At 49.6% G+C, this 24,012-nt stretch overlaps 1 protein-coding gene across 1 annotated transcript in view; it reads left to right on the forward strand.

The window, feature by feature from the left end:
• Positions 1-24,012, forward strand: part of LOC122923424 (acid-sensing ion channel 1C-like) — a gene marked incomplete at its 3' end in the record, with an annotated part of 97,856 nt that overhangs the window by 46,793 nt on the left and 27,051 nt on the right. Inside the window, exons 2-3 of the mRNA XM_044274235.1 lie at positions 16,942-17,092; positions 21,192-21,319. Coding sequence (XP_044130170.1) covers positions 16,942-17,092; positions 21,192-21,319 — 279 coding nt within the window. The remainder of the gene's footprint in view (positions 1-16,941; positions 17,093-21,191; positions 21,320-24,012) is intronic.

Below are 24,012 nucleotides of genomic sequence, written 5' to 3' on the forward strand. Positions count from 1 at the left end.
TCTATCTTCATTCAGCAGTATCTGCGCTGACGTCACCGCGCTCACCGCGTGGTCCTTCTATCTTCATTCAGTAGGACCTGCGCTGACGTCACCACGCTCACCACGCGATTATTTTTTAACCCCTCACAGGCAGATTTTAGTAAGTATTCTGTAGTAAGAACGCTATTATTTTCCCGTGTAACCATGTTAGAAGGGGAAATAATACAGTCTACACCGATCCCAAACCTGATCTTCAGTGAAGAAGTCCGGGTTCAGGTCTGGGTACCACAGTCAGTTTTTTCTCAAAACGCATTGCACCCGCGGAGAAAAAACTTAGCATCGGAACGCAATCGCAGTCAAAACTGAATGAAATTGCGTACCTACTCGCGCGGTTTTCCTGTAACGCACACGTGACACATCCGGAGAAAATCCGGGACGCCCGTGTGAAGAGGCCTCAGGCCTCATTAAACCGGGACTTTTAACAATATCCTTACTGAGATTGTGATGCTCGTTTCCGCCTTAGGAGTGGTGAGCGTGTGACGGGGGCAGGGCCCGAAAACTTCCCCAGTCAGGGGCCCTACTCTAAGGGCCCAAACAGTTTGACTCCAGGGGCACGGACTGCCGGAGGCGCACCCAATGTGTAAATGAATCCTCTGCGGAAGGGAACACAGATTGGCGCAAAAAGCCTGTAAATGACCCCCAGTAAGTACGGCTGATACAACGTGTCACAGGGCTGCACCAGTATACCAGCCATAAAGACCCAACTGGTGTCACTGGTGTCGGCGTCATGTCCTCTGGTTCTATCCTGCAGATTATTACACCTCTGACCTCTCTGGAGATCTGCAGAACATCGCTCTGTCCTCTCTACCTCCTGGCAAATACACAGTGATTTGTCCTGCAGATTATTACACCTCTGACCTCTCTGGAGATCTGCAGAACATCGCTCTGTCCTCTCTACCTCCTGGCAGATACACAGTGATATGTCCTGCAGATTATTACACCCCAGACCTCTCTAGAGATCTGCAGAACATCGCTCTGTCCTCTCTACCTCCTGACAGATACACAGTAATATATCCTGCAGATTATTACACCTCTGATCTCTCTAGAGATCTGCAGAACATCGCTCTGTCCTCTCTACCTCCTGACAGATACACAGTGATTTGTCCTGCAGATTATTACACCTCTCTAGAGATCTGCAGATCATCGCTCTGTCCTCTCTACCTCCTGACAGATACACAGTGATATGTCCTGCAGATTATTACACCCCTGACCTCTCTAGAGATCTGCAGATCATCGCTTTGTCCTCTCTACCTCCTGAGAGATACACAGTGATATATCCTGCAGATTATTACACCTCTCTAGAGATCTGCAGATCATCGCTCTGTCCTCTCTACCTCCTGACAGATACACAGAGATATATCCTGCAGATTATTACACCTCTCTTCTCCCTCTCAGTTCGGTCGTATCCTCACAGTTTGGGACATATGGAAATCGTCAGCCAAATAGTCTGACAAATATGCAAACTTTCCCCTGAAGTGTAAAGCATTGATGTCGTGTTGGGTGGCGATGGCGCGGTGCCAGCTGTACGGGCGCACCGGGGTCACCAACACTGTGTAGATGCCAAGAGGTCGTCCACAAGATGGAAACCTGCACCATTCATCTCCATGGGGCCCGAGCAGAGCTCCAGTCTGGGCGGCATTGATGGGAAGCTGTCCTCCTTCCTGAGAGGACTCAGCGACTTACAGTGACACGCAGGCCACGTCCCAGCAATCTGCATCTGTCTGGACTCCGTGCAGTAACTTACAGTGACACGCAGGCCACGTCCCAGCAATCGGCATCTGTCTGGACTCCGTGCAGTAACTTACAGTGACACGCAGGCCACGTCCCAGCAATCGGCATCTGTCTGGACTCCGTGCAGTAACTTACAGTGACACGCAGGCCACGTCCCAGCAATCTGCATCTGTCCGGACTCAGTAACTTACAGTGACACGCAGGCCACGTCCCAGCAATCTGCATCTGTCCGAACTCAGTGACTTACAGTGACACGCAGGCCACGTCCCAGCAATCGGCATCTGTCTGGACTCCGTGCAGTAACTTACAGTGACACGCAGGCCACGTCCCAGCAATCGGCATCTGTCTGGACTCCGTGCAGTAACTTACAGTGACACGCAGGCCACGTCCCAGCAATCTGCATCTGTCCGGACTCAGTGACTTACAGTGACACGCAGGCCACGTCCCAGCAATCTGCATCTGTCCGGACTCAGTGACTTACAGTGACACGCAGGCCACGTCCCAGCAATCTGCATCTGTCCGGACTCAGTGACTTACAGTGACACGCTGGCCACGTCCCAACAATCTGCATCTGTCCGGACTCAGTGACTTACAGTGACACGCAGGCCACGTCCCAGCAATCTGCATCTGTCCGGACTCAGTGACTTACAGTGACACGCAGGCCACGTCCCAGCAATCTGCATCTGTCCGGACTCAGTGACTTACAGTGACACGCAGGCCACGTCCCAGCAATCTGCATCTGTCCGGACTCAGTGACTTACAGTGACACGCAGGCCACGTCCCAGCAATCTGCATCTGTCCGGACTCAGTGACTTACAGTGACACGCAGGCCACGTCCCAGCAATCTGCATCTGTCCGGACTCAGTGACTTACAGTGACACGCTGGCCACGTCCCAACAATCTGCATCTGTCCGGACTCAGTGACTTACAGTGACACGCAGGCCACGTCCCAGCAATCTGCATCTGTCCGGACTCAGTGACTTACAGTGACACGCAGGCCACGTCCCAGCAATCTGCATCTGTCCGGACTCAGTGACTTACAGTGACACGCAGGCCACGTCCCAGCAATCTGCATCTGTCCGGACTCAGTGACTTACAGTGACACGCAGGCCACGTCCCAGCAATCTGCATCTGTCCGGACTCAGTGACTTACAGTGACACGCAGGCCACGTCCCAGCAATCTGCATCTGTCCGGACTCAGTGACTTACAGTGACACGCTGGCCACGTCCCAACAATCTGCATCTGTCCGGACTCAGTGACTTACAGTGACACGCAGGCCACGTCCCAGCAATCTGCATCTGTCCGGACTCAGTGACTTACAGTGACACGCAGGCCACGTCCCAGCAATCGGCATCTGTCTGGACTCCGTGCAGTAACTTACAGTGACACGCAGGCCACGTCCCAGCAATCGGCATCTGTCTGGACTCCGTGCAGTAACTTACAGTGACACGCAGGCCACGTCCCAGCAATCGGCATCTGTCTGGACTCCGTGCAGTAACTTACAGTGACACGCAGGCCACGTCCCAGCAATCTGCATCTGTCCGGACTCAGTGACTTACAGTGACACGCAGGCCACGTCCCAGCAATCTGCATCTGTCCGGACTCAGTGACTTACAGTGACACGCAGGCCACGTCCCAGCAATCTGCATCTGTCCGGACTCAGTGACTTACAGTGACACGCTGGCCACGTCCCAGCAATCTGCATCTGTCCGGACTCAGTGACTTACAGTGACACGCAGGCCACGTCCCAGCAATCTGCATCTGTCCGGACTCAGTGACTTACAGTGACACGCAGGCCACGTCCCAGCAATCTGCATCTGTCCGGACTCAGTGACTTACAGTGACACGCAGGCCACGTCCCAGCAATCTGCATCTGTCCGGACTCAGTGACTTACAGTGACACGCAGGCCACGTCCCAGCAATCTGCATCTGTCCGGACTCAGTGACTTACAGTGACACGCAGGCCACGTCCCAGCAATCTGCATCTGTCCGGACTCAGTGACTTACAGTGACACGCTGGCCACGTCCCAACAATCTGCATCTGTCCGGACTCAGTGACTTACAGTGACACGCAGGCCACGTCCCAGCAATCTGCATCTGTCCGGACTCAGTGACTTACAGTGACACGCAGGCCACGTCCCAGCAATCTGCATCTGTCCGGACTCAGTGACTTACAGTGACACGCAGGCCACGTCCCAGCAATCTGCATCTGTCCGGACTCAGTGACTTACAGTGACACGCAGGCCATGTCCCAGCAATCTGCATCTGTCCGGACTCAGTGACTTACAGTGACACGCAGGCCACGTCCCAGCAATCGGCATCTGTCTGGACTCCGTGCAGTAACTTACAGTGACACGCAGGCCACGTCCCAGCAATCTGCATCTGTCCGGACTCAGTGACTTACAGTGACACGCAGGCCACGTCCCAGCAATCTGCATCTGTCCGGACTCAGTGACTCACAGTGACACGCAGGCCACGTCCCAGCAATCTGCATCTGTCCGGACTCAGTGACTTACAGTGACACGCAGGCCACGTCCCAGCAATCTGCATCTGTCCGGACTCAGTGACTTACAGTGACACGCAGGCCACGTCCCAGCAATCTGCATCTGTCCGGACTCAGTGACTTACAGTGACACGCAGGCCACGTCTCAGCAATCTGCATCTGTCCGAACTCAGTGACTTACAGTGACACGCAGGCCACGCCCCAGCAATCTGCATCTGTCCGGACTCAGTGACTTACAGTGACACGCAGGCCACGTCCCAGCAATCGGCATCTGTCCGGACTCAGTGACTTACAGTGACACGCAGGCCACGTCCCAGCAATCAGCATCTGTCCGCGGCAGGCCCCATTCACTTTAATGGCAGGCAAACCTGAAAACCTTCAGGTCATATTTGCAGCCACCAAATACTTACTAGAAGTGCACAAATCGTCCCACAACGTGGACACTGACTGTACCAGAGCGGAATCAATGGCAAAAATTCCCACAAAAAATATGTACTTTAATCATGGGCCATTTTTATGCATCTTAAAGGGAAACTCAAAAATGTGCCGTGCTGGAGCCTCAGGCCAGGGGAGTACAAGCCCCAAACATGAGGCCTTCACCTGACAGAAAAGAACTTGTGATGATGTGGCTGGAGGTACAGGAGGCGGTCACTGGATACTGTCGGCCAGGACAGGCCCCAAGAATTAGGCATTCACCTGACAGAAAAGGCCTTTTATGCCGCGGTATATACATAAGACATGGACCATTCTTTGTTCTGGGTGGTGGCGGATATGTGTGGGCTGGCATGAGGAAATTCAATTACACGTGGTCGTCACAGGTGTTGAATTCCTCTGAGATCCATGCCTCATTGATTTTTAGTTGTGAGCTAGGCGATTGCGCTTATCGGTCACGATTCCCCCTGCTGCGCTGAATGTCCTTTCGGACAGGACACTCAACGAGGGGCAAGCCAAGAGCTCCATGGCAAATTGTTCCACTTCTGGCCACAGGTCAAGCCTTCACACCCAGTAGTCCAGGGGTTATTCGATTCTCAGAGCGTCCACATCAGCCGTTAACCCGATGTAGTCTGACACCTGACGGTCTAGGCGTTTCCTGAGGCTGGATTCAGAGGGCGGCAGCTGTCGATGGGTCGGCTGCAAGAATGATCTCATATTCAAAGTGACCAACACCTCTTCAAACCGCCCTCTTCTTGCAGGCGCGGTAGGATTGGTACCCGCACCTGTTTCTCTGTGGGTGGAAATTCCTCTGCCAGCCCCCGCTACAGCAGAATGCAGCATCTCTCGCAGCAAGGCCTGGAAATGCTGCATTCTGACAGCCGTCTGTGATGCTGGTAACATGTCCGCCATTTTGTGTTTGTACCGAGGGGCTAAATACAGGGAGTGCAGAATTATTAGGCAAGTTGTATTTTTGAGGATTAATTTTATTACTGAACAACAACCATGTTCTCAATGAACCCAAAAAACTCATTAATATCAAAGCTGAATATTTTTGGAAGTAGTTTTTAGTTTGTTTTTAGTTTTAGCTATTTTAGGGGGATATCTGTGTGTGCAGGTGACTATTACTGTGCATAATTATTAGGCAACTTAGCAAAAAACAAATATCTACCCATTTCAATTATTTATTTTTACCAGTGAAACCAATATAACATCTCAACATTCACAAATATACATTTCTGACATTCAAAAACAAAACAAAAACAAATCAGTGACAATATAGCCACCTTTCTTTGCAAGGACACTCAGAAGCCGCCATCCATGGATTCTGTCAGTGTTTTGATCTGTTCACCACCAACATTGCGTGCAGCAGCAACCACAGCCTCCCAGACACTGTTCAGAGAGGTGGACTGTTTTCCCTCCTTGTAAATCTCACATTTGATGATGGACCACAGGTTCTCAATGGGGTTCAGATCAGGTGAACAAGGAGGCCATGTCATTAGATTTTCTTCTTTTATACCCTTTCTTGCCAGCCACGCTGTGGAGTACTTGGACGCGTGTGATGGAGCATTGTCCTGCATGAAAATCATGTTTTTCTTGAAGGATGCAGACTTCTTCCTGTACCACTGCTTGAAGAAGGTGTCTTCCAGAGACTGGCAGTAGGACTGGGAGTTGAGCTTGACTCCATCCTCAACCCGAAAAGGCCCCACAAGCTCATCTTTGATGATACCAGCCCAAACCAGTACTCCACCTCCACCTTGCTGGCGTCTGAGTCGGACTGGAGCTCTCTGCCCTTTACCAATCCAGCCACGGGCCCATCCATCTGGCCCATCAAGACTCACTCTCATTTCATCAGTCCATAAAACCTTAGAAAAATCAGTCTTGAGATATTTCTTGGCCCAGTCTTGACGTTTCAGCTTGTGTGTCTTGTTCAGTGGTGGTCGTCTTTCAGCCTTTCTTACCTTGGCCATGTCTCTGAGTATTGCACACCTTGTGCTTTTGGGCACTCCAGTGATGTTGCAGCTCTGAAATATGGCCAAACTGGTGGCAAGTGGCATCTTGGCAGCTGCACGCTTGACTTTTCTCAGTTCATGGGCAGTTATTTTGCGCCTTGGTTTTTCCACACGCTTCTTGCGACCCTGTTGACTATTTTGAATGAAACGCTTGATTGTTCGATGATCGCGCTTCAGAAGCTTTGCAATTTTAAGAGTGCTGCCTCCCTCTGCAAGATATCTCACTATTTGTGACTTTTCTGAGCCTGTCAAGTCCTTCTTTTGACCCATTTTGCCAAAGGAAAGGAAGTTGCCTAATAATTATGCACACCTGATATAGGGTGTTGATGTCATTAGACCACACCCCTTCTCATTACAGAGATGCACATCACCTAATATGCTTAATTGGTAGTAGGCTTTCGAGCCTATACAGCTTGGAGTAAGACAACATGCATAACGAGGATGATGTGGTCAAAATACTCATTTGCCTAATAATTCTGCACGTAGTGTATGTTGCCACCCAGTACTGTTCCTTGTCCTTTATGCTTTTTATATGGGGGTCCCTCTTCTAACACTGGAGCGCAAAGGCCCCCATTTGCACTAAACTGGAAGCAGTGGAGCGGCCTGGCAACTGCTCATTGCCCAGGATAGTGTCGTCCTCGTTCTCCTCCCCTCATCCACGGACAACACCAGGTAACCCAGAAAAGTTTAAAGCCTGCTCTTCTTGCTCCTCCTCCCCGCCACCATCCTCCTCTGACTCCTCTTCAGACTCCTGCTGACTTGTCTCAGATGGATTAGCCCCCCCTGGGAATTCATCCAGCATTGCGACTTCCTCATCTTCCTGCAACTTGACGGCTTGATCAATGACACCATGCAATGCAAGCTCCAGAAAGAAGGTGTAAGGTACGATGTCACTGATGGCGCCCTGGCTGCAATTGACCAGTTTGGTGATCTCATCAAATGGCTGCAGAAGTCTGCATGCGTCGCGCATGAGCAGTGTGGCGAAACCAACCTCGCCACGGTGTTTTGGAGGGGGCTGTTTGAAGGCCTCTTGCCTCAGGATTATGGCCCATAGTAACTGTAAAGGAGAAGACAGACCACCGGCCGCACAGCTTAAATCTGTCTGTAGAATTGTATTTTATGTTATTATGCGTTCGGTTAAATTGTATGTTATGTGAGGGCACCCAGATAGCTAATAGTATTGTATTCGTGTATTCTGAGTGCCATTCACCTAATGATATGCACTCAGACTTGAGCTATCTGGGGATATGTTAAATGTCTGTGTTTGCTGTGGGGGTGTGCCATTGTGTGTTTGGGTGGTGATTCCTGTCCTGTTGTCTCCACGTGTGTATTGGCGATCTCCCTTTGTCCTGAGAGATAATTGGATTGCCTTCGGTTGTCTCCGGGACAGAGAGGAGAAAACCATGATGCATTGTGGGGATGTGTTGTATCTGTTCTGTATTTGCAAAACTGTAATAAAAACCAGGCTGGGTGTGCCAGCACATCAGAACACTGCTGACCCTCAAGACGGAGCCTTGTCTCGTTATTGGGGGGATTCCCTGTATGCTGTTAGAGACTGATTGCCAGGAGTGTAAGCTGATTGTATGCTTTTCCTGTTCGTCTGCCGGCAGCTATTTGCGAGGTTCCAGTTTGGAGTGATATTTTGTATCCAGTTCGGGAGGTTGGTGTTCTGCAGTAGCTGTGCCTGTCTCTCAGAAAGGGGCATATCGCCTAAACTGATTTTAACCCCTTGTCTGCTGAAACGGTCCGTTACATTGGTGGCAGCGGTGGGATCGTTCCTACAGCCAGAAGGACAGCTACAGGAGACACCATTTCTTTGGATTTTACAACTTAAGGGCAACGCATGTCTCAGTACAGCGACCCTAAAAGCACCAGGATGGAACCAGCAGTGGAGTACAGATACTCTGTGGAGGAATTTGACCGTATGATGTGGTTGCGGCTGAACTTCTTCGGACCCAATCCAGCTGAGAAATACGTGAAGTTCGTGAGGAGTCTAGTGTTCAAGACCCTACTATACCGGGCAGAAGGTGACGGTCAGCTGCCACGTTAGGTGGACCTCCATCGGAAGTTACAGTTGCGGGACAGTGGGAGCCCAGTCTCCATTCCCCAGCGGCAGTGTGAAGTGCAGGGAGAGGAGAGCAGCGGCCTCCCTCCCCAGCGGCAGGCTGAGTTACAGGGGGCAGAGGTAGTTGTTCCTGCCCCCCAGCAGCAGCATGATTTTTTTAAAATTGGGAGCCTAGTCTCCATTCCCCAGCGGCAGTGTGAAGTGCAGGGAGGGGAGAGCAGCGGCCTCCCTCCCCAGCGGCAGGCTGAGTTACAGGGGGCAGAGGTAGTTGTTCCTGCCCCCCAGCAGCAGCATGATTTTTTGGGAATTGGGAGCCTAGTCTCCATTCCCCAGCGGCAGTGTGAAGTGCAGGGAGGGGAGAGCAGCGGCCTCCCTCCCCAGCGGCAGGCTGAGTTACAGGGGGCAGAGGTAGTTGTTCCTGCCCCCCAGCAGCAGCATGATTTTTTGGGAATTGGGAGCCTAGTCTCCATTCCCCAGCGGCAGTGTGAAGTGCAGGGAGGGGAGAGCAGCGGCCTCCCTCCCCAGCGGCAGGCTGAGTTACAGGGGGCAGAGGTAGTTGTTCCTGCCCCCCCAGCAGCAGCATGATTTTTTGGGAATTGGGAGCCTAGTCTCCATTCCCCAGCGGCCGTGTGATGTACAGGGAATTGGAAGCCGAGTCTCCATTCCCCAGCAGCAGGCAGAGTTACAGGGGGCAGAGATAGTCGGTCCTGTCCCCCAGCAGCAGCAGGATTTGATGGGAACTGGGAGCCTAGTCTCCATTCCCCAGCGGCAGCTTAACACACCAAAGGGAGACAGTAAGCCCCACAACTGAGCAGATGGGACCGTGGTCTCTGCACTCACAGCACAGGGGGTAGGGACAGTCGGTCCTGTCCCCCAGCAACAGGGCTGTTTAGCCAAAGAGGAGACAGTCGGTCTCCCCCTCAAACAACCAGATCCCCAGCCATCTCCGCAGGGATACCAGGAGGAGGAGGTAAGCGAGCCCTCCCCTTCCCAGCTACTTCCCAACCGAGTTCTGGGGGCAGGGGATGAGCCTGCAATACCCACTGATCCCTTCCCAGCGGAAGAGCTGGCATCAGGGCAGAGAGCCGCTAGCCTCTGCTCCACCGACCCCCTTGTTACAGGACTGGCTTGTACCCCCCTCACCCCAGCGGAAGAGCTGGCATCTGGGCAGAGCACAGTCGGCCTCTGCCCACCAAGTACCTACAGCTCCAAGCTGGAGAACCACAAAGCAAGGAGTAGCAGATGCCCACTCAACAGCTGGGGACCTACAGAACAGAGCCAGGCCCTAAGATTCAACAGGTCCAATATTTGGTTGTGGGTGGGCTGCCGACCGGCGTGAGGTCAGGTATCTGGTTAGTCTTCCCTGGGGGGGGGGGGAGATGTGTGGCGAAACCAACCTCGCCACGGTGTTTTGGAGGGGGCTGTTTAAAAGCCTCTTGCCTCAGGATTATGGCCCATAGTAACTTTAAAGGAGAAGACAGACCGGCTGCACAGCTTAAATCTGTCTGTAGAATTGTATTTTATGTTATTATGCGTTCGGTTACATTGTATGTTATGTGAGGGCACCCAGATGGCTAGTTTAATTGTATTCGTGTGGTCTGAGTGCCATTCACCTAATGATATGCACTCAGACTTGAGCTATCTGGGGATATGTTAAATGTCTGTGTTTGCTGTGGGGGTGTGCCATTGTGTGTTTAAATGGTGATGTCCGTCCTGTTGTCTCCACATGTGTATTGGCGATCTCCCTTTGTCCTGAGAGATAATTGGATTGCCCTCGGTTGTCTCTGGGACAGAGAGGAGGAAACCCTGATGCATTGTGGGGATGTGTTGTATCTGTTCTGTATTTGCAAAACTGTAATAAAAACCAGGCTGGGTGTGCCAGCACATCAGACCACTGCTGACCCTCAAGACGGAGCCTTGTCTCGTTATTGGGGGGATTCCCTGTATGCTGTTAGAGACTGATTGCCAGGAGTGTAAGCCGATTGTATGCTTTTCCTGTTCGACTGCTAGCAGCTATTTGCGAGGTTCCAGTTTGGAGTGCTATTTTGTATCCAGTTCGGGAGGTTGGTGTTCTGCAGTAGCTGTGCCTGTCTCTCAGAAAGGGGCATATCGCCTAAACGGATTTTAACCCCTTGTCTGCTGAAGCGGTCCGTTACACTGTGTATCTAATCCTATCCTGTGTGATACTGTCTGCTGAGCCGTGTATCTAATCCTATCCTGTGTGATACTGTCTGCTGAGCTGTGTATCTAATCCTCTCCTGTGTGATACTGTCTGCTGAGCTGTGTATCTAATCCTATCCTGTGTGATACTGTCTGCTGAGCTGTGTATCTAATCCTCTCCTGTGTGAAACCGCCTGCTGAGCTGTGTATCTAATCCTATCCTGTGCGATACTGTCCGCTGAGCCATGTATCTAATCCTCTCCTGTGTGATACTGCCTGCTGAGCGGTGAATCTAATCCTATCCTGTGTGATACTGCCTGCTGAGCTGTGTATCTAATCCTATCCTGTGTGATACTGTCTGCTGAGCTGTGTATCTAATCCTGTCCTGTGTGATACTGTCTGCTGAGCTGTGTATCTAATCCTGTCCTGTGTGATACTGTCTGCTGAGCTGTGTATCTAATCCTATCCTGTGTGATACTGTCTGCTGAGCTGTGTATCTAATCCTATCCTGTGTGATACTGCTTGCTGAGCTGTGTATCTAATCCTATCCTGTGTGATACTGTCTGCTGAGCTGTGTATATAATCCTCCCCTGTGTGATACAGTCTGCTGAGCTGTGTATCTAATCCTATCCTGTGTGATACTGTCTGCTGAGCTGTGTATCTAATTCTATCCTGTGTGATACTGTCTGCTGAGCTGTGTATCTAATCCTATCCTGTGTGATACTGTCTGCTGAGCTGTGTATCTAATCCTCTCCTGTGTGATACTGTCTGCTGAGCTGTGTATCTAATCCTATCCTGTGTGATACTGTCTGCTGAGCTGTGTATCTAATCCTATCCTGTGTGATACTGCCTGCTGAGCTGTGTATCTAATCCTATCCTGTGTGATACTGTCTGCTGAGCTGTGTATCTAATCCTATCCTGTGTGATACTGTCTGCTGAGCTGTGTATCTAATCCTATCCTGTGTGATACTGCCTGCTGAGCTGTGTATCTAATCCTCTCCTGTGTGATACTGTCTGCTGTGCTGTGTATCTAATCCTGTCCTGTGTGATACTGTCTGCTGAGCTGTGTATCTAATCCTATCCTGTGTGATACTGCCTGCTGAGCTGTGTATCTAATCCTATCCTGTGTGATACAGTCTGCTGACCTGTGTATCTAATCCTATCCTGTGTGATACTGTCTGCTGAGCTGTGTATCTAATCCTGTCCTGTGTGATACTGTCTGCTGAGCTGTGTATCTAATCCTGTCCTGTGTGATACTGTCTGCTGAGCTGTGTATCTAATCCTATCCTGTGTGATACTGCTTGCTGAGCTGTGTATCTAATCCTATCCTGTGTGATACTGCTTGCTGAGCTGTGTATCTAATCCTATCCTGTGTGATACTGTCTGCTGAGCTGTGTATATAATCCTCTCCTGTGTGATACAGTCTGCTGAGCTGTGTATCTAATCCTATCCTGTGTGATACTGTCTGCTGAGCTGTGTATCTAATTCTATCCTGTGTGATACTGTCTGCTGAGCTGTGTATCTAATCCTATCCTGTGTGATACTGTCTGCTGAGCTGTGTATCTAATCCTCTCCTGTGTGATACTGTCTGCTGAGCTGTGTATCTAATCCTATCCTGTGTGATACTGTCTGCTGAGCTGTGTATCTAATCCTATCCTGTGTGATACTGCCTGCTGAGCTGTGTATCTAATCCTATCCTGTGTGATACTGTCTGCTGAGCTGTGTATCTAATCCTATCCTGTGTGATACTGTCTGCTGAGCTGTGTATCTAATCCTATCCTGTGTGATACTGCCTGCTGAGCTGTGTATCTAATCCTCTCCTGTGTGATACTGTCTGCTGTGCTGTGTATCTAATCCTGTCCTGTGTGATACTGTCTGCTGAGCTGTGTATCTAATCCTATCCTGTGTGATACTGCCTGCTGAGCTGTGTATCTAATCCTATCCTGTGTGATACAGTCTGCTGACCTGTGTATCTAATCCTATCCTGTGTGATACTGTCTGCTGAGCTGTGTATCTAATCCTGTCCTGTGTGATACTGTCTGCTGAGCTGTGTATCTAATCCTGTCCTGTGTGATACTGTCTGCTGAGCTGTGTATCTAATCCTATCCTGTGTGATGCTGAGCTGTGTATCTAATCCTCCCCTGTGTTTTACAGCCTGCTGAGCTGTGTATCTAATCCTCTCCTGTGTGATACTGCCTGCTGAGCTGTGTATCTAATCCTCCCCTGTGTGATACTGTCTGCTGAGCTGTGTATCTAATCTTTCCATGTGTGATACTGTCTGCTGAGCTGTGTATCTAATCCTATCCTGTGTGATACTGTCTGCTGAGCTGTGTATCTAATCCTATCCTGTGTGATACCGTCTGCTGAGCCATGTATCTAATCCTCCCCTGTGTGATACAGCCTGCTGAGCTGTGTATCTAATCCTCCCCTGTGTGATACAGCCTGCTGAGCTGTGTATCTAATCCTCCCCTGTGTGATACTGCCTGCTGAGCTGTGTATCTAATCCTCCCCTGTGTGATACAGCCTGCTGAGCTGTGTATCTAATCCTCTCCTGTGTGATACTGTCTGCTGAGCTGTGTATCTAATCCTCTCCTGTGTGATACTGTCTGCTGAGCTGTGTATCTAATCCTCTCCTGTGTGATACAGCCTTGGTGCAGACATGTCCTGTACATTGCGCCGCACTCTCCTTCCACTCATTTCCTGCGGTGAATGTGACACCTCCGGGCCCCTTCATCCGATCCCCCCAGGGGCCGCTCAGTCTCTGCCGTTTCTTTCCTCGGATCAATAACGTTGTGGTTACAGGAAGAGAAATTATCATTATAGGAATTAACCCTTGCCACCCCAGAGCCAGACATGGTGTGAGTGTTAGCTCCTGGGGCAGGCTGCTCACTGTTCACACTGGGTGTCAGGGATTTCTGGGGCTCCTGCTAATTACTGGCAGCAAGATCATTAATGGCAGCTAGAGAGGGGTAATGATGGGGGTGAGGGCATGGTTGATGACAAGGAGATAGCGGGTGAGATGATGAGAGACAAGGAGATAGCGGGTGAGATGATGAGAGTAATGATAGGTAAGATAAGGAGGCATGTTGACAGGGAGTTACCTGGGGAGGAGTAATAATGAGGGTGGTGGCCGAACCAATGGATAGGTTCATATCAAAGGCGATGGAGGGGGTGATGGTAACAGGGAGATGAATGGGTTAATGATGGGAGCACTGCTCAGGGAGATGACTGGGGTGATGATGGGAGCACTGCTCAGGGAGATGACTGGGGTGATGATGGGAGCACTGCCCGGGGAGATGACTGGGGTGATGATGGGAGCACTTCCCAGGGAGCTGACTGGGGTGATGATGGGAGCACTGCTCAGGGAGATGACTAGGCTGATGATAGGAGCCCTGAGCGGGAGCTGACTAGGCTGATGATGGGAGCCCTGAGCGGGAGCTGACTGAGGTGATGATGGGAGCACTGCCCGGAGAGATGACTGAGGTGATGATGGGAGCACTGCTCAGGGTGATGACTGGGGTGATGATGGGAACACTGCTCAGGGAGATGACTGGGGTGATGATGGGAGCACTGCTCAGGGAGATGACTAGGCTGATGATGGGAGCCCTGAGCGGGAGATAACTGAGGTGATGATGGGAGCACTGCTCAGGGAGATGACTGGGGTGATGATGTGAGCACTTCTCAGGAAGATGACTGGGTTAATGATGGGAGCACTTTTTAGGGAAATGACTGGGTTAATGATAGGAGCACTGCCCAGGGAGATGACTGGGGTGATGATGGGAGCACTGCTCAGGGTGATGACTGGGGTGATGATGGGAGCACTGCTCAGGGTGATGACTGGGGTGATGATGGGAGCACTTCTCAGGAAGATGACTGGGTTAATGATAGGAGCACTGCCCAGGGAGATGACTGGGGTGATGATGGGAGCACTGCTCAGGGAGATGACTGGGGTGATGATGTGAGCACTTCTCAGGAAGATGACTGGGTTAATGATGGGAGCACTTTTTAGGGAAATGACTGGGTTAATGATAGGAGCACTGCCCAGGGAGATGACTGGGGTGATGATGGGAGCACTGCTCAGGGTGATGACTGGGGTGATGATGGGAGCACTGCTCAGGGTGATGACTGGGGTGATGATGGGAGCACTGCTCAGGGAGATGACTGGGGTGATGATGTGAGCACTTCTCAGGAAGATGACTGGGTTAATGATGGGAGCACTTTTTAGGGAAATGACTGGGTTAATGATAGGAGCACTGCCCAGGGAGATGACTGGGGTGATGATGGGAGCACTGCTCAGGGTGATGACTGGGGTGATGATGGGAGCACTGCCCAGGGAGATGACTGGGGTGATGATGGGAGCACTGCCCAGGGAGATGACTGGGGTGATGATGGGAACACTGCTCAGGGAGATGACTGGGGTAATGATGGGAGCACTGCCCAGGGAGATGACTGGGGTGATGATGGGAGCACTGCTCAGGGTGATGACTGGGGTGATGATGGGAACACTGCTCAGGGAGATGACTGGGGTGATGATGGGAGCACTGCCCAGGGAGATGACTGGGGTGATGATGGGAGCACTGCCCAGGGAGATGACTGGGGTGATGATCGGAGCACTGCTCAGGGTGATGACTGGGGTGATGATGGGAACACTGCTCAGGGAGATGACTGGGGTAATGATGGGAGCACTGCCCAGGGAGATGACTGGGGTGATGATGGGAGCACTTTTCATGGAGATGACTGGGTTAATGATGGAAGCACTGCTCAGGGAGATGACTGGGGTGATGATGGGAGCACTGCTCAGGGAGATGACTGGGGTGATGATGGGAGCACTGCTAAGGGAGATGACTGGGGTGATGATGGGAGCACTGCTCAGGGAGATGACTAGGCTGATGATGGGAGCACTGCCCATGGACATGACTGGGGTGATGATGGGAGCACTTCTCAGGGAGATGACTGGGTTAATGATGGGAGCACTGCCCAAGGAGATGACTGGGGTGATGATGGGAGCACTTCTCAGGGAGATGACTGGGTTATTGATGGGAGCACTTCTCAGGGAGATGACTGGGATGATGACGGGAGCACTTTTCAGGGAGATGACTGGGGTGATGATGGGAGCACTGCTAAGGGAGATGACTGGGGTGATGATGGGAGCACTGCTCAGGGAGATGACTAGGCTGATGATGGGAGCCCTGACAAGGAGATGACTGGGGTGATGATGGGAGCACTGCTCAGGGAGATGACTGGGGTGATGATGGGAGCACTGCTCAGGGAGATGACTGGGTTAATGATGGGAGCACTGCCCAAGGAGATGACTGGGGTGATAATGGGAGCACTTCTCAGGGATATGACTGGGTTAATGATGGGAGCACTTCTCAGGAAGATGACTGGGATGATGACGGGAGCACTTTTCAGGGAGATGACTGGAGTTATGATGGGAGCACTGCTCAGGGAGATGACTGGGGTGATGATGGGAGCACTGCTCAGGGAGATGACTAGGCTGATGATGGGAGCCCTGACAAGGAGATGACTGGGGTGATCAATAGGGAGATGACAGTACTGATGACCGGAAGATTACAGTGGTGATGATCCTGTGATGACAGAGGTAATGACTGGGTGATGACAACAGTAATGACAGGGAGATGACAGTGTTGATGTCTGGGTAATGACAACAGTAATGACAGGGAGATGACAGCAGTGATAACATCATTCTCATACATAGAAGGGGTCACAAGTTGGGGACTCACCCTCTGTGGTATCCATGTGTTGTAATAAATTCTCCTGACCCAGATACTCATAAGACTAGATATCAGTCAGTAGGACAAATAATAGGGCACACCTGGAAGGGAGCAAATATTTTTCTTTAGTATTTCCCCCACCAGTCCTGAGATTTCTATACTTGTACCTATGAGTATGAGAGATCTGCCCAACCAGTCCTCATCCTGAGGTTTTTAACCTCTTCAGACATTGTCAGGTCATCATGTTGCCTCTTGTGTTTCAGGAGTACACAAGTAATGGAAAGTGCTACACCTTTAATTCCGGGAAGAAAGGACACGAGCTGCTCCACACACTGAAGGGAGGAACCGGGAATGGCCTGGAGCTGATGCTGGACATACAGCAGGATGAGTACCTACCTGTGTTTGAGAATACTGGTAAGTGGCTTCCTGCGTAGGTGACAAAATGAGACTAGTAACATCCGAGGAGACTTCATTAATGATCATCTGTTGACGACCATTATGTGTGGTACATGGTGAAGATATGACATTTGGCAATGACCTTTTATGTATTGGAGACACCAGTGGAGGACACATTGCAATGACCTTCTTTATATTGGAGACCAGTATGTGTGGTGAAGAAGACATGACAATGACTTTCTTTCCATGGGTTACCAGTATGTGTGGTGGAGAAGACAGGAAAACTACTGTACCTTATGTCTGTTATAGACCAGTGTGTGTGGTGGAGAAGACATGAAAATGACCTTCTTTCCATGGGTGACCAGTATGTGTGGTGGAGAAGACAGGAAAACTACTGTACCTTATGTCTGTTATAGACCAGTGTGTGTGGTGGAGAAGACATGACAGTGATCATCTTTCTATGGGTGACCAGTATGTGTGGTGGAGAAGACAGGAAAACTACTGTACCTTATGTCTGTTATAGACCAGTATGTGTGGTGGAGAAGACATGACAATGACTTTCTTTCCATGGGTGACCAGTATGTGTGGTGGAGAAGACAGGAAAACTACTGTACCTTATGTCTGTTATAGACCAGTGTGTGTGGTGGAGAAGACATGACAGTGATCATCTTTCTATGGGTGACCAGTATGTGTGGTGGAGAAGACAGGAAAACTACTGTACCTTATGTCTGTTATAGACCAGTGTGTGTGGTGGAGAAGACATGACAATGACTTTCTTTCCATGGGTGACCAGTATGTGTGGTGGAGAAGACAGGAAAACTACTGTACCTTATGTCTGTTATAGACCAGTGTGTGTGGTGGAGAAGACATGACAGTGATCATCTTTCCATGGGTGACCAGTATGTGTGGTGAAGACTTGACAATGAACTTAGGTGAATGTTTTTCTGTATGAACTGTTTTGGGTATGAACTAACAGCAATACAAACGTGCCTCTATACTGCAGACACTTGTCCTGTCTACCAGAGCGAATCCCCACAATTGGTGGAGGATGCGGGCAAGAGCAGTGAGGCTGGCGTGAACATCGATATTTTTGGTTTCTGCATTTTTTTCATGCACGGTTGTATGTCATACATTAAGCCAGCGGTATTACAACCAGCGCTCCATGACAACATGGAGGCTGTTGTAAAAGGCCCTCATGGAGGCTAATCTGCAGCAGCGGGAGACAAACCTGCAGCAACGCGAGGCTAATAAGCAGCAGCAGGAGACTAACCAGTTGCTGCTACAACATGTGATGGCTTTGCAGACAGCAGGAGCAAACGAGCGTCCACGATGCCTGGAAGGCAGTACGTGCAGCAATTCATAAGATGACACCCGCAGACGACATCAAAACCTACCTGGCGATGTACGAGAAAGTGGTCACAAGGGAGAATCTACTCCAAGACTAGTGGGCTGAGTTTATCACTTTGTTCCTGGCCTCCGATTCCCAGCGAGTGTATTTCAACTTGCCGGACGATCAAGCGGCCGACTACCAAAAAGTAAAGGGTGAGATTTTGGCCAGACTGGGGGTGAATGTGCTGGGCCGGGCCCAGCGGGTGCATCAGTGGGGGTTTAAGCTGGCTGAGCCAGCGAGACCCCAGTATTATGACTTACTCCACCTTTTGCAAAAGTGTCTACAGCCTGATGTGCTGAGTCCCACGGCTATGCTTTATAGACTATTGGCTGACATATTCTGGAGGGCGCTCCCACCTCCTCTCCAACACTGGATCGGCTAGGTGTCTCCTGGCAATGTCCTGGAGATAGTGGACCTGGTGGAGCGCTACGAGGCTAATAAGAATCTTAAGGGGGGGTTCTTTCGGGAGGGGGGCAGTCAAACCTCATAAATCTCCACCCCAGACCCAGGGACTTGTGCCAACCAAACCCGCCCAGGATGTACCCCCTGTGGAGCTGGCTCCGATAGTCTGCTGGCGGTGTTGAGAGCTTGGCCATGTACGAGCTGGCTGTCCACATAAGGTGGAACCCATGGACATGAACTTTCGTCAGTCGTTAAATGCCCGGAAGCTGTGTGCAGTGGGTACCCCAGAAACTCTACACCACTTGTGCCAGGTGAAAGTGGGAAATACTGCAGCTGAGGCTCTGCTGGACTCAGGGAGTTTGGTGTCCCTAGTAAGGGGTTTGCTGGTACAGTACGCTGAGTATACTGGCCGGAAAGTCAGGGTCATGTGCATTCATGGGGACTTAAAAGACTATCCCACTGCCCTGGTGTCTCTAACCACGGGGGCCGGCAGGTGGAGTCATGAAGTGGCAGTTGCCACAAACTTACACTATGAACTTATAATAGGGAGAGACTTCCTGGCACTGTGGCCTGCCTCGAGAGTGACTGATACCCTGGAGACAGAGCTAACCCCAGCAGAGTGGCCTTGCTCTGGGGAAAAGCTAGAAACCTGGGAACCCGAGGCCAAAGGGCCAGCAGTAGGGGTGACCGCCACTTCGGTGGAAGAGGGGGAGACAATTCCACTGAGTGTAATGGTGGGAGACGTGGAGGACTTGCCACTGGGGCCTGAGCTGGCAGACCTCAATGTCTCAAAGGCTAATGGATATTGTACTTCGGCCACATCGTCGATCCGCTTGTGCGTACCTGGACTATATCGTCATCCACAGTACCGACAGGGAAAGTCACCTGCCGAAGTAGGCCTCAGTGCTGTACTGTCTCAGGAAGTTAACGGGGAGGAGCATCCTGTTGTCTTCCTAAGCTGCAAGCTTACCCCAGCCAAAACCAGGTACAGTATGGTGGAGAGAGAGTGCCTGGCTATCAAGTGGGCACTCCAGTCTCTCTGCTACTATTTGTTGGGGAGGACGGTCCGCCTGGTGGCCGAACACTCCCCTCTCAAGTGGATGAGTCAGGCCAAAGAGAGAAATGCCCGAGTCACCAGGTGGTCCCTCTCCTTACAGAACTTTAAGTTCTCCGTAGAACACAGGGCAGGCCACTTGCAGGTTAATGTGGATGCCATGTCCAGAGTGCACTGTCTGACGTGTTGGGTGGGTGACTACTCCCCACGGTCCAGGCCAGGTTTTTACAGGCCTATAAAAAACTGCCAGCAGTGTCATGTGGGTGGATGACTCCTCTCTGACACTGGAGCTGTGTGAAACTGTGCTGAAATCTGAGGCATGCGTGTGGGCTGAAAGCTGAAGACAGTGTGTCGGGCGAGCAGGCCGTCTAAAGCCTGCAGGTGGACTTTCTGAGGCTGAGCATTTAGCCGGGCGTGGATTAAACACCCAAGATCAAAGGTGAATGTTTTTCTGTATGAACTGTTTTGGGTGTGAACTAACACCAATACTTAAAATGGACTGTCATACTGTGAACCTGCAACTAGTGCGAATAAACACTGCAGTTTTTGAGTTACAAACGTGTCTTTGCCTCTATACTGCACCCGCTTGTCCTGTCTACCAGAGCGAATCCCCAATATATATATATAGCAGACCAGTATGTGTAGTAGTGAAGACGTAACATTCTATCTATATGAGACCAGTTTGTGTGGTGGAAAAGACAGGACAATGACCTTCTTTCTATAGGAGAACAGCCAGTATGTGGGGTGGAGAAGACCGGACAATGACCTTGTATCTGTAGGAGACCAGTATATGTGATGGAGGACTTGATTTTGACCTTGTATCTGTAGCAGAACAGTGGAGAAGACATGTTGATGGCCCCGTATCTTCGGACCATCGGAAGATATGACAATAACCTTCTATCTATGTGTGATGGAAGAAGGTAGAAAATACATGGCAATAAGTTTATATCTGTAGGAGAACATTATGTGTGCTGGAGGAGGGTAGAGAAGACATGACAATGATACTGTATCTATACAAGACCATTAGAAGACATGACAATGGCTATTGGAGACCATTATGTGTGGTGGAGAATGCAAAACGATGAACATATATCTATAGGACATCATTATGTGTTGTGGATGGAGGAGTGAACATGGCAATGACTTAATCTGAAGAAGACATTAGAAGTCATCTCAATTACCTTATATCTATAGAAGATCATTAGAAGTCATGATGTTGGCCTCATATCTGTTGGACACCATAAACTATCTCCTTCATAAACCCCTGGCAGATGATTCTCTGCTGGAAGCCGGAGTGAAGGTTCAGATTCACAGTCAAGATGAGCCACCCTACATAGGACAGCTGGGATTTGGTGTGGCCCCGGGGTTCCAGACATTTGTGTCCTGTCAGCAGCAGCAGGTATCCTTTCCGGTCCATGTAAAGAACATTTATTCCGTCATTCTAGAGAACATGTAAATCGTCCATCTTCTCCTGGACGGTGATTGATGTTATAAAAGTTTTATGAATGCTGAAGAGGGCACATAGAGTTGTGTTCTCTCTGTGGAGGAACGCATCCTGGTGACGTGTCCTCTTTGAATTTTTGTAGGGTACCATAATCTATCATGTACATCTTCTGTGGAATAAATCACTGTCTACATCAATGTCCACATATATAAACACATAACTAGAACTATTCAACCCAATTAAGACGTGGATGGTGATGTAAGATAACAGATATGTAGATGCTAATATAAGATGATAGTGGTGAAAGATGATGATGATGTCAATGGTGATGTGAATGATGGTGATGTAAAATGATAGTGATGGGAAATTAAGGAGATGTGGGTGGATATGTGGATGGTGATGTGAAATGATGGAGGTGTGAATGGAGATGTCAAATTATGGAGCTGTTGATGGCGATGTGAAATAATGGAGATGTGAAATGATGGAACTGGGGATGAAGATGTGAAATGATTGAGATATGGATGGAGATATGAAATGATGGAAATGTGGATGGAGATGTGACATGATGGTGATGTGAAATGATGGAGATGTGAAATGATGGAGATGTGAAATGATGGAGATGTGGATGTAAAATGATGGAAATGTGGATGGATGGAGATGTGAAATGATGGAGATGTGGATGGGGATGTAAAATGATGGAAATGTGGATGGATGGAGATGTGAAATGATGGAGATCTGGATGGTGATTCAAAATTATGGAGAGGTGGATGGTGATGTGAAGTGAAGGAGATGTCAAATGATCGAGATGTGAAATGATGGAGATGTGAATGGTGATTCAAAATTATAGAGATGTGAATGGTGATGTAAAAAGATGGAGATGTGAAATGATGGAGATGTGGATGGGGATGTAAAATGATGGAAATGTGGATGGATGGAGATGTGAAATGATGAAGATCTGGATGGTGATTCAAAATGATGGAGATGTGGATGGTGATGTGAAATGATCGAGATCTGAATGGTGATTCAAAATGATAGAGATGTGGATGGTGATGCAAAAAGATGGAGATGTGAAATGATGGAGATGTGGATGGTGATGCAAAGTGATGGAGATGTGAAATTATGGAGATGTGGATGAATATGTGAAAATATGGGAATGTGGATGGACATGTGAAATGATGACGATGTGGATGGTGATGTAAAATGATGGTGTCATGGACGTACCGAGACATAAAGACGTCCCGGCGACAGTGAGTGGCAGGAGATCTGTTGCAACACGTGGTTTGATCTGACATGTTTTCCTTGTGGATCAATAGGTGTATGTGTTGTTTCTGGTAATCGCCACACCCCTTGCCTCGAGGTGTTGCTTATGTGGTCATTTAACCTTCCTTATTTATAGTTGCTTCTCCCACTATGCTGTGTGGTTTATAACTTCAGTGCCTGGGGATTGTTTGTGGTTGGATCTCAGCTGAGTTCCTGGTTCTTCCATAGCCTATTTGAAGTTAAGTCTTTCCTTTCCCTTTTGTATTTTGTCTGGGTTCTGTGTGTTGCATTCCCCTATCGTTTGTATTAGGCCTGAAGTAGACTCCTGTTTGTCCTTCCTTTTCCTGCGTATGAACTTACCTACCTTTGGGGTCTGTTCATACTGGTTGTCAGTCAGGATTTTGGTTAGGGTTTTCACTAGGAGGTGTCCTTCCTCCTTCCCTTGTTCTCAGGCCTGATTCCTTGTTCCCCCCCTTCCCTCCTATACGCAGTGTGGTGTTTCCCTCCCACACCGAAGCGTGACAGATGGAGATGTGAAATGATGGAGATGTGGATGGTGATGTGAAATGATGGAGATGTGGATGGATATGTGAAATGATGGTGATGTGGATGGTGATGTGAAATGATGGTGATGTGGATGGTGATGTGAAATGATGGTGATGTGGATGGTGATGTGAAATGATGGTGATGTGGATGGTGATGTGAAATGATGGAGATGTGGATGGTGATGTGAAATGATGGAGATGTGGATGGTGATGTGAAATGATGGAGATGTGGATGGTGATGTGAAATGATGGAGATGTGGATGGTGATGTGAAATGATGGAGATGTGGATGGTGATGTGAAATGATGGAGATGTGGATGGTGATGTGAAATGATGGAGATGTGGATGGTGATGTGAAATGATGGAGATGTGGATGGTGATGTGAAATGATGGAGTTGTGGATGGTGATGTGAATGATGGAGATGTGGATGGTGATGTGAAATGATGGAGATGTGGATGGTGATGTGAAATGATGTGAGATGGGTGGATGTGAAATGATGTGATGGTGATGTGAATGGAGATTGTGATGTGAAATGATGGAGATGGGGATGGTGATGTGAAATGATGGGGATGGTGATGTGACAGTGGATAGTAATGTGGATGATGATGAAAGATGATGTAAAATGATGGAGGTGTGGATGGTGATGTTAGATCATGGTGGTGTGAATGATGATTATAAGTTGATGTGGATGGGATGTAAGATGATGGTGATGTGGTACATTCTCCTGTACAAGAAACTGTCCGCTACACCATGTAAAGTAACAACTAGCATAAAAAACATTAAAAAGTGCCATAATCCATACCCCCCAAGATACAGATATATCTGCTCAAATAATATACCCCA

Source organism: Bufo gargarizans, unplaced genomic scaffold (genome assembly GCF_014858855.1).
Source record: "Bufo gargarizans isolate SCDJY-AF-19 unplaced genomic scaffold, ASM1485885v1 original_scaffold_1589_pilon, whole genome shotgun sequence".
NCBI classification, from domain to species: Eukaryota; Metazoa; Chordata; class Amphibia; order Anura; family Bufonidae; genus Bufo; species Bufo gargarizans.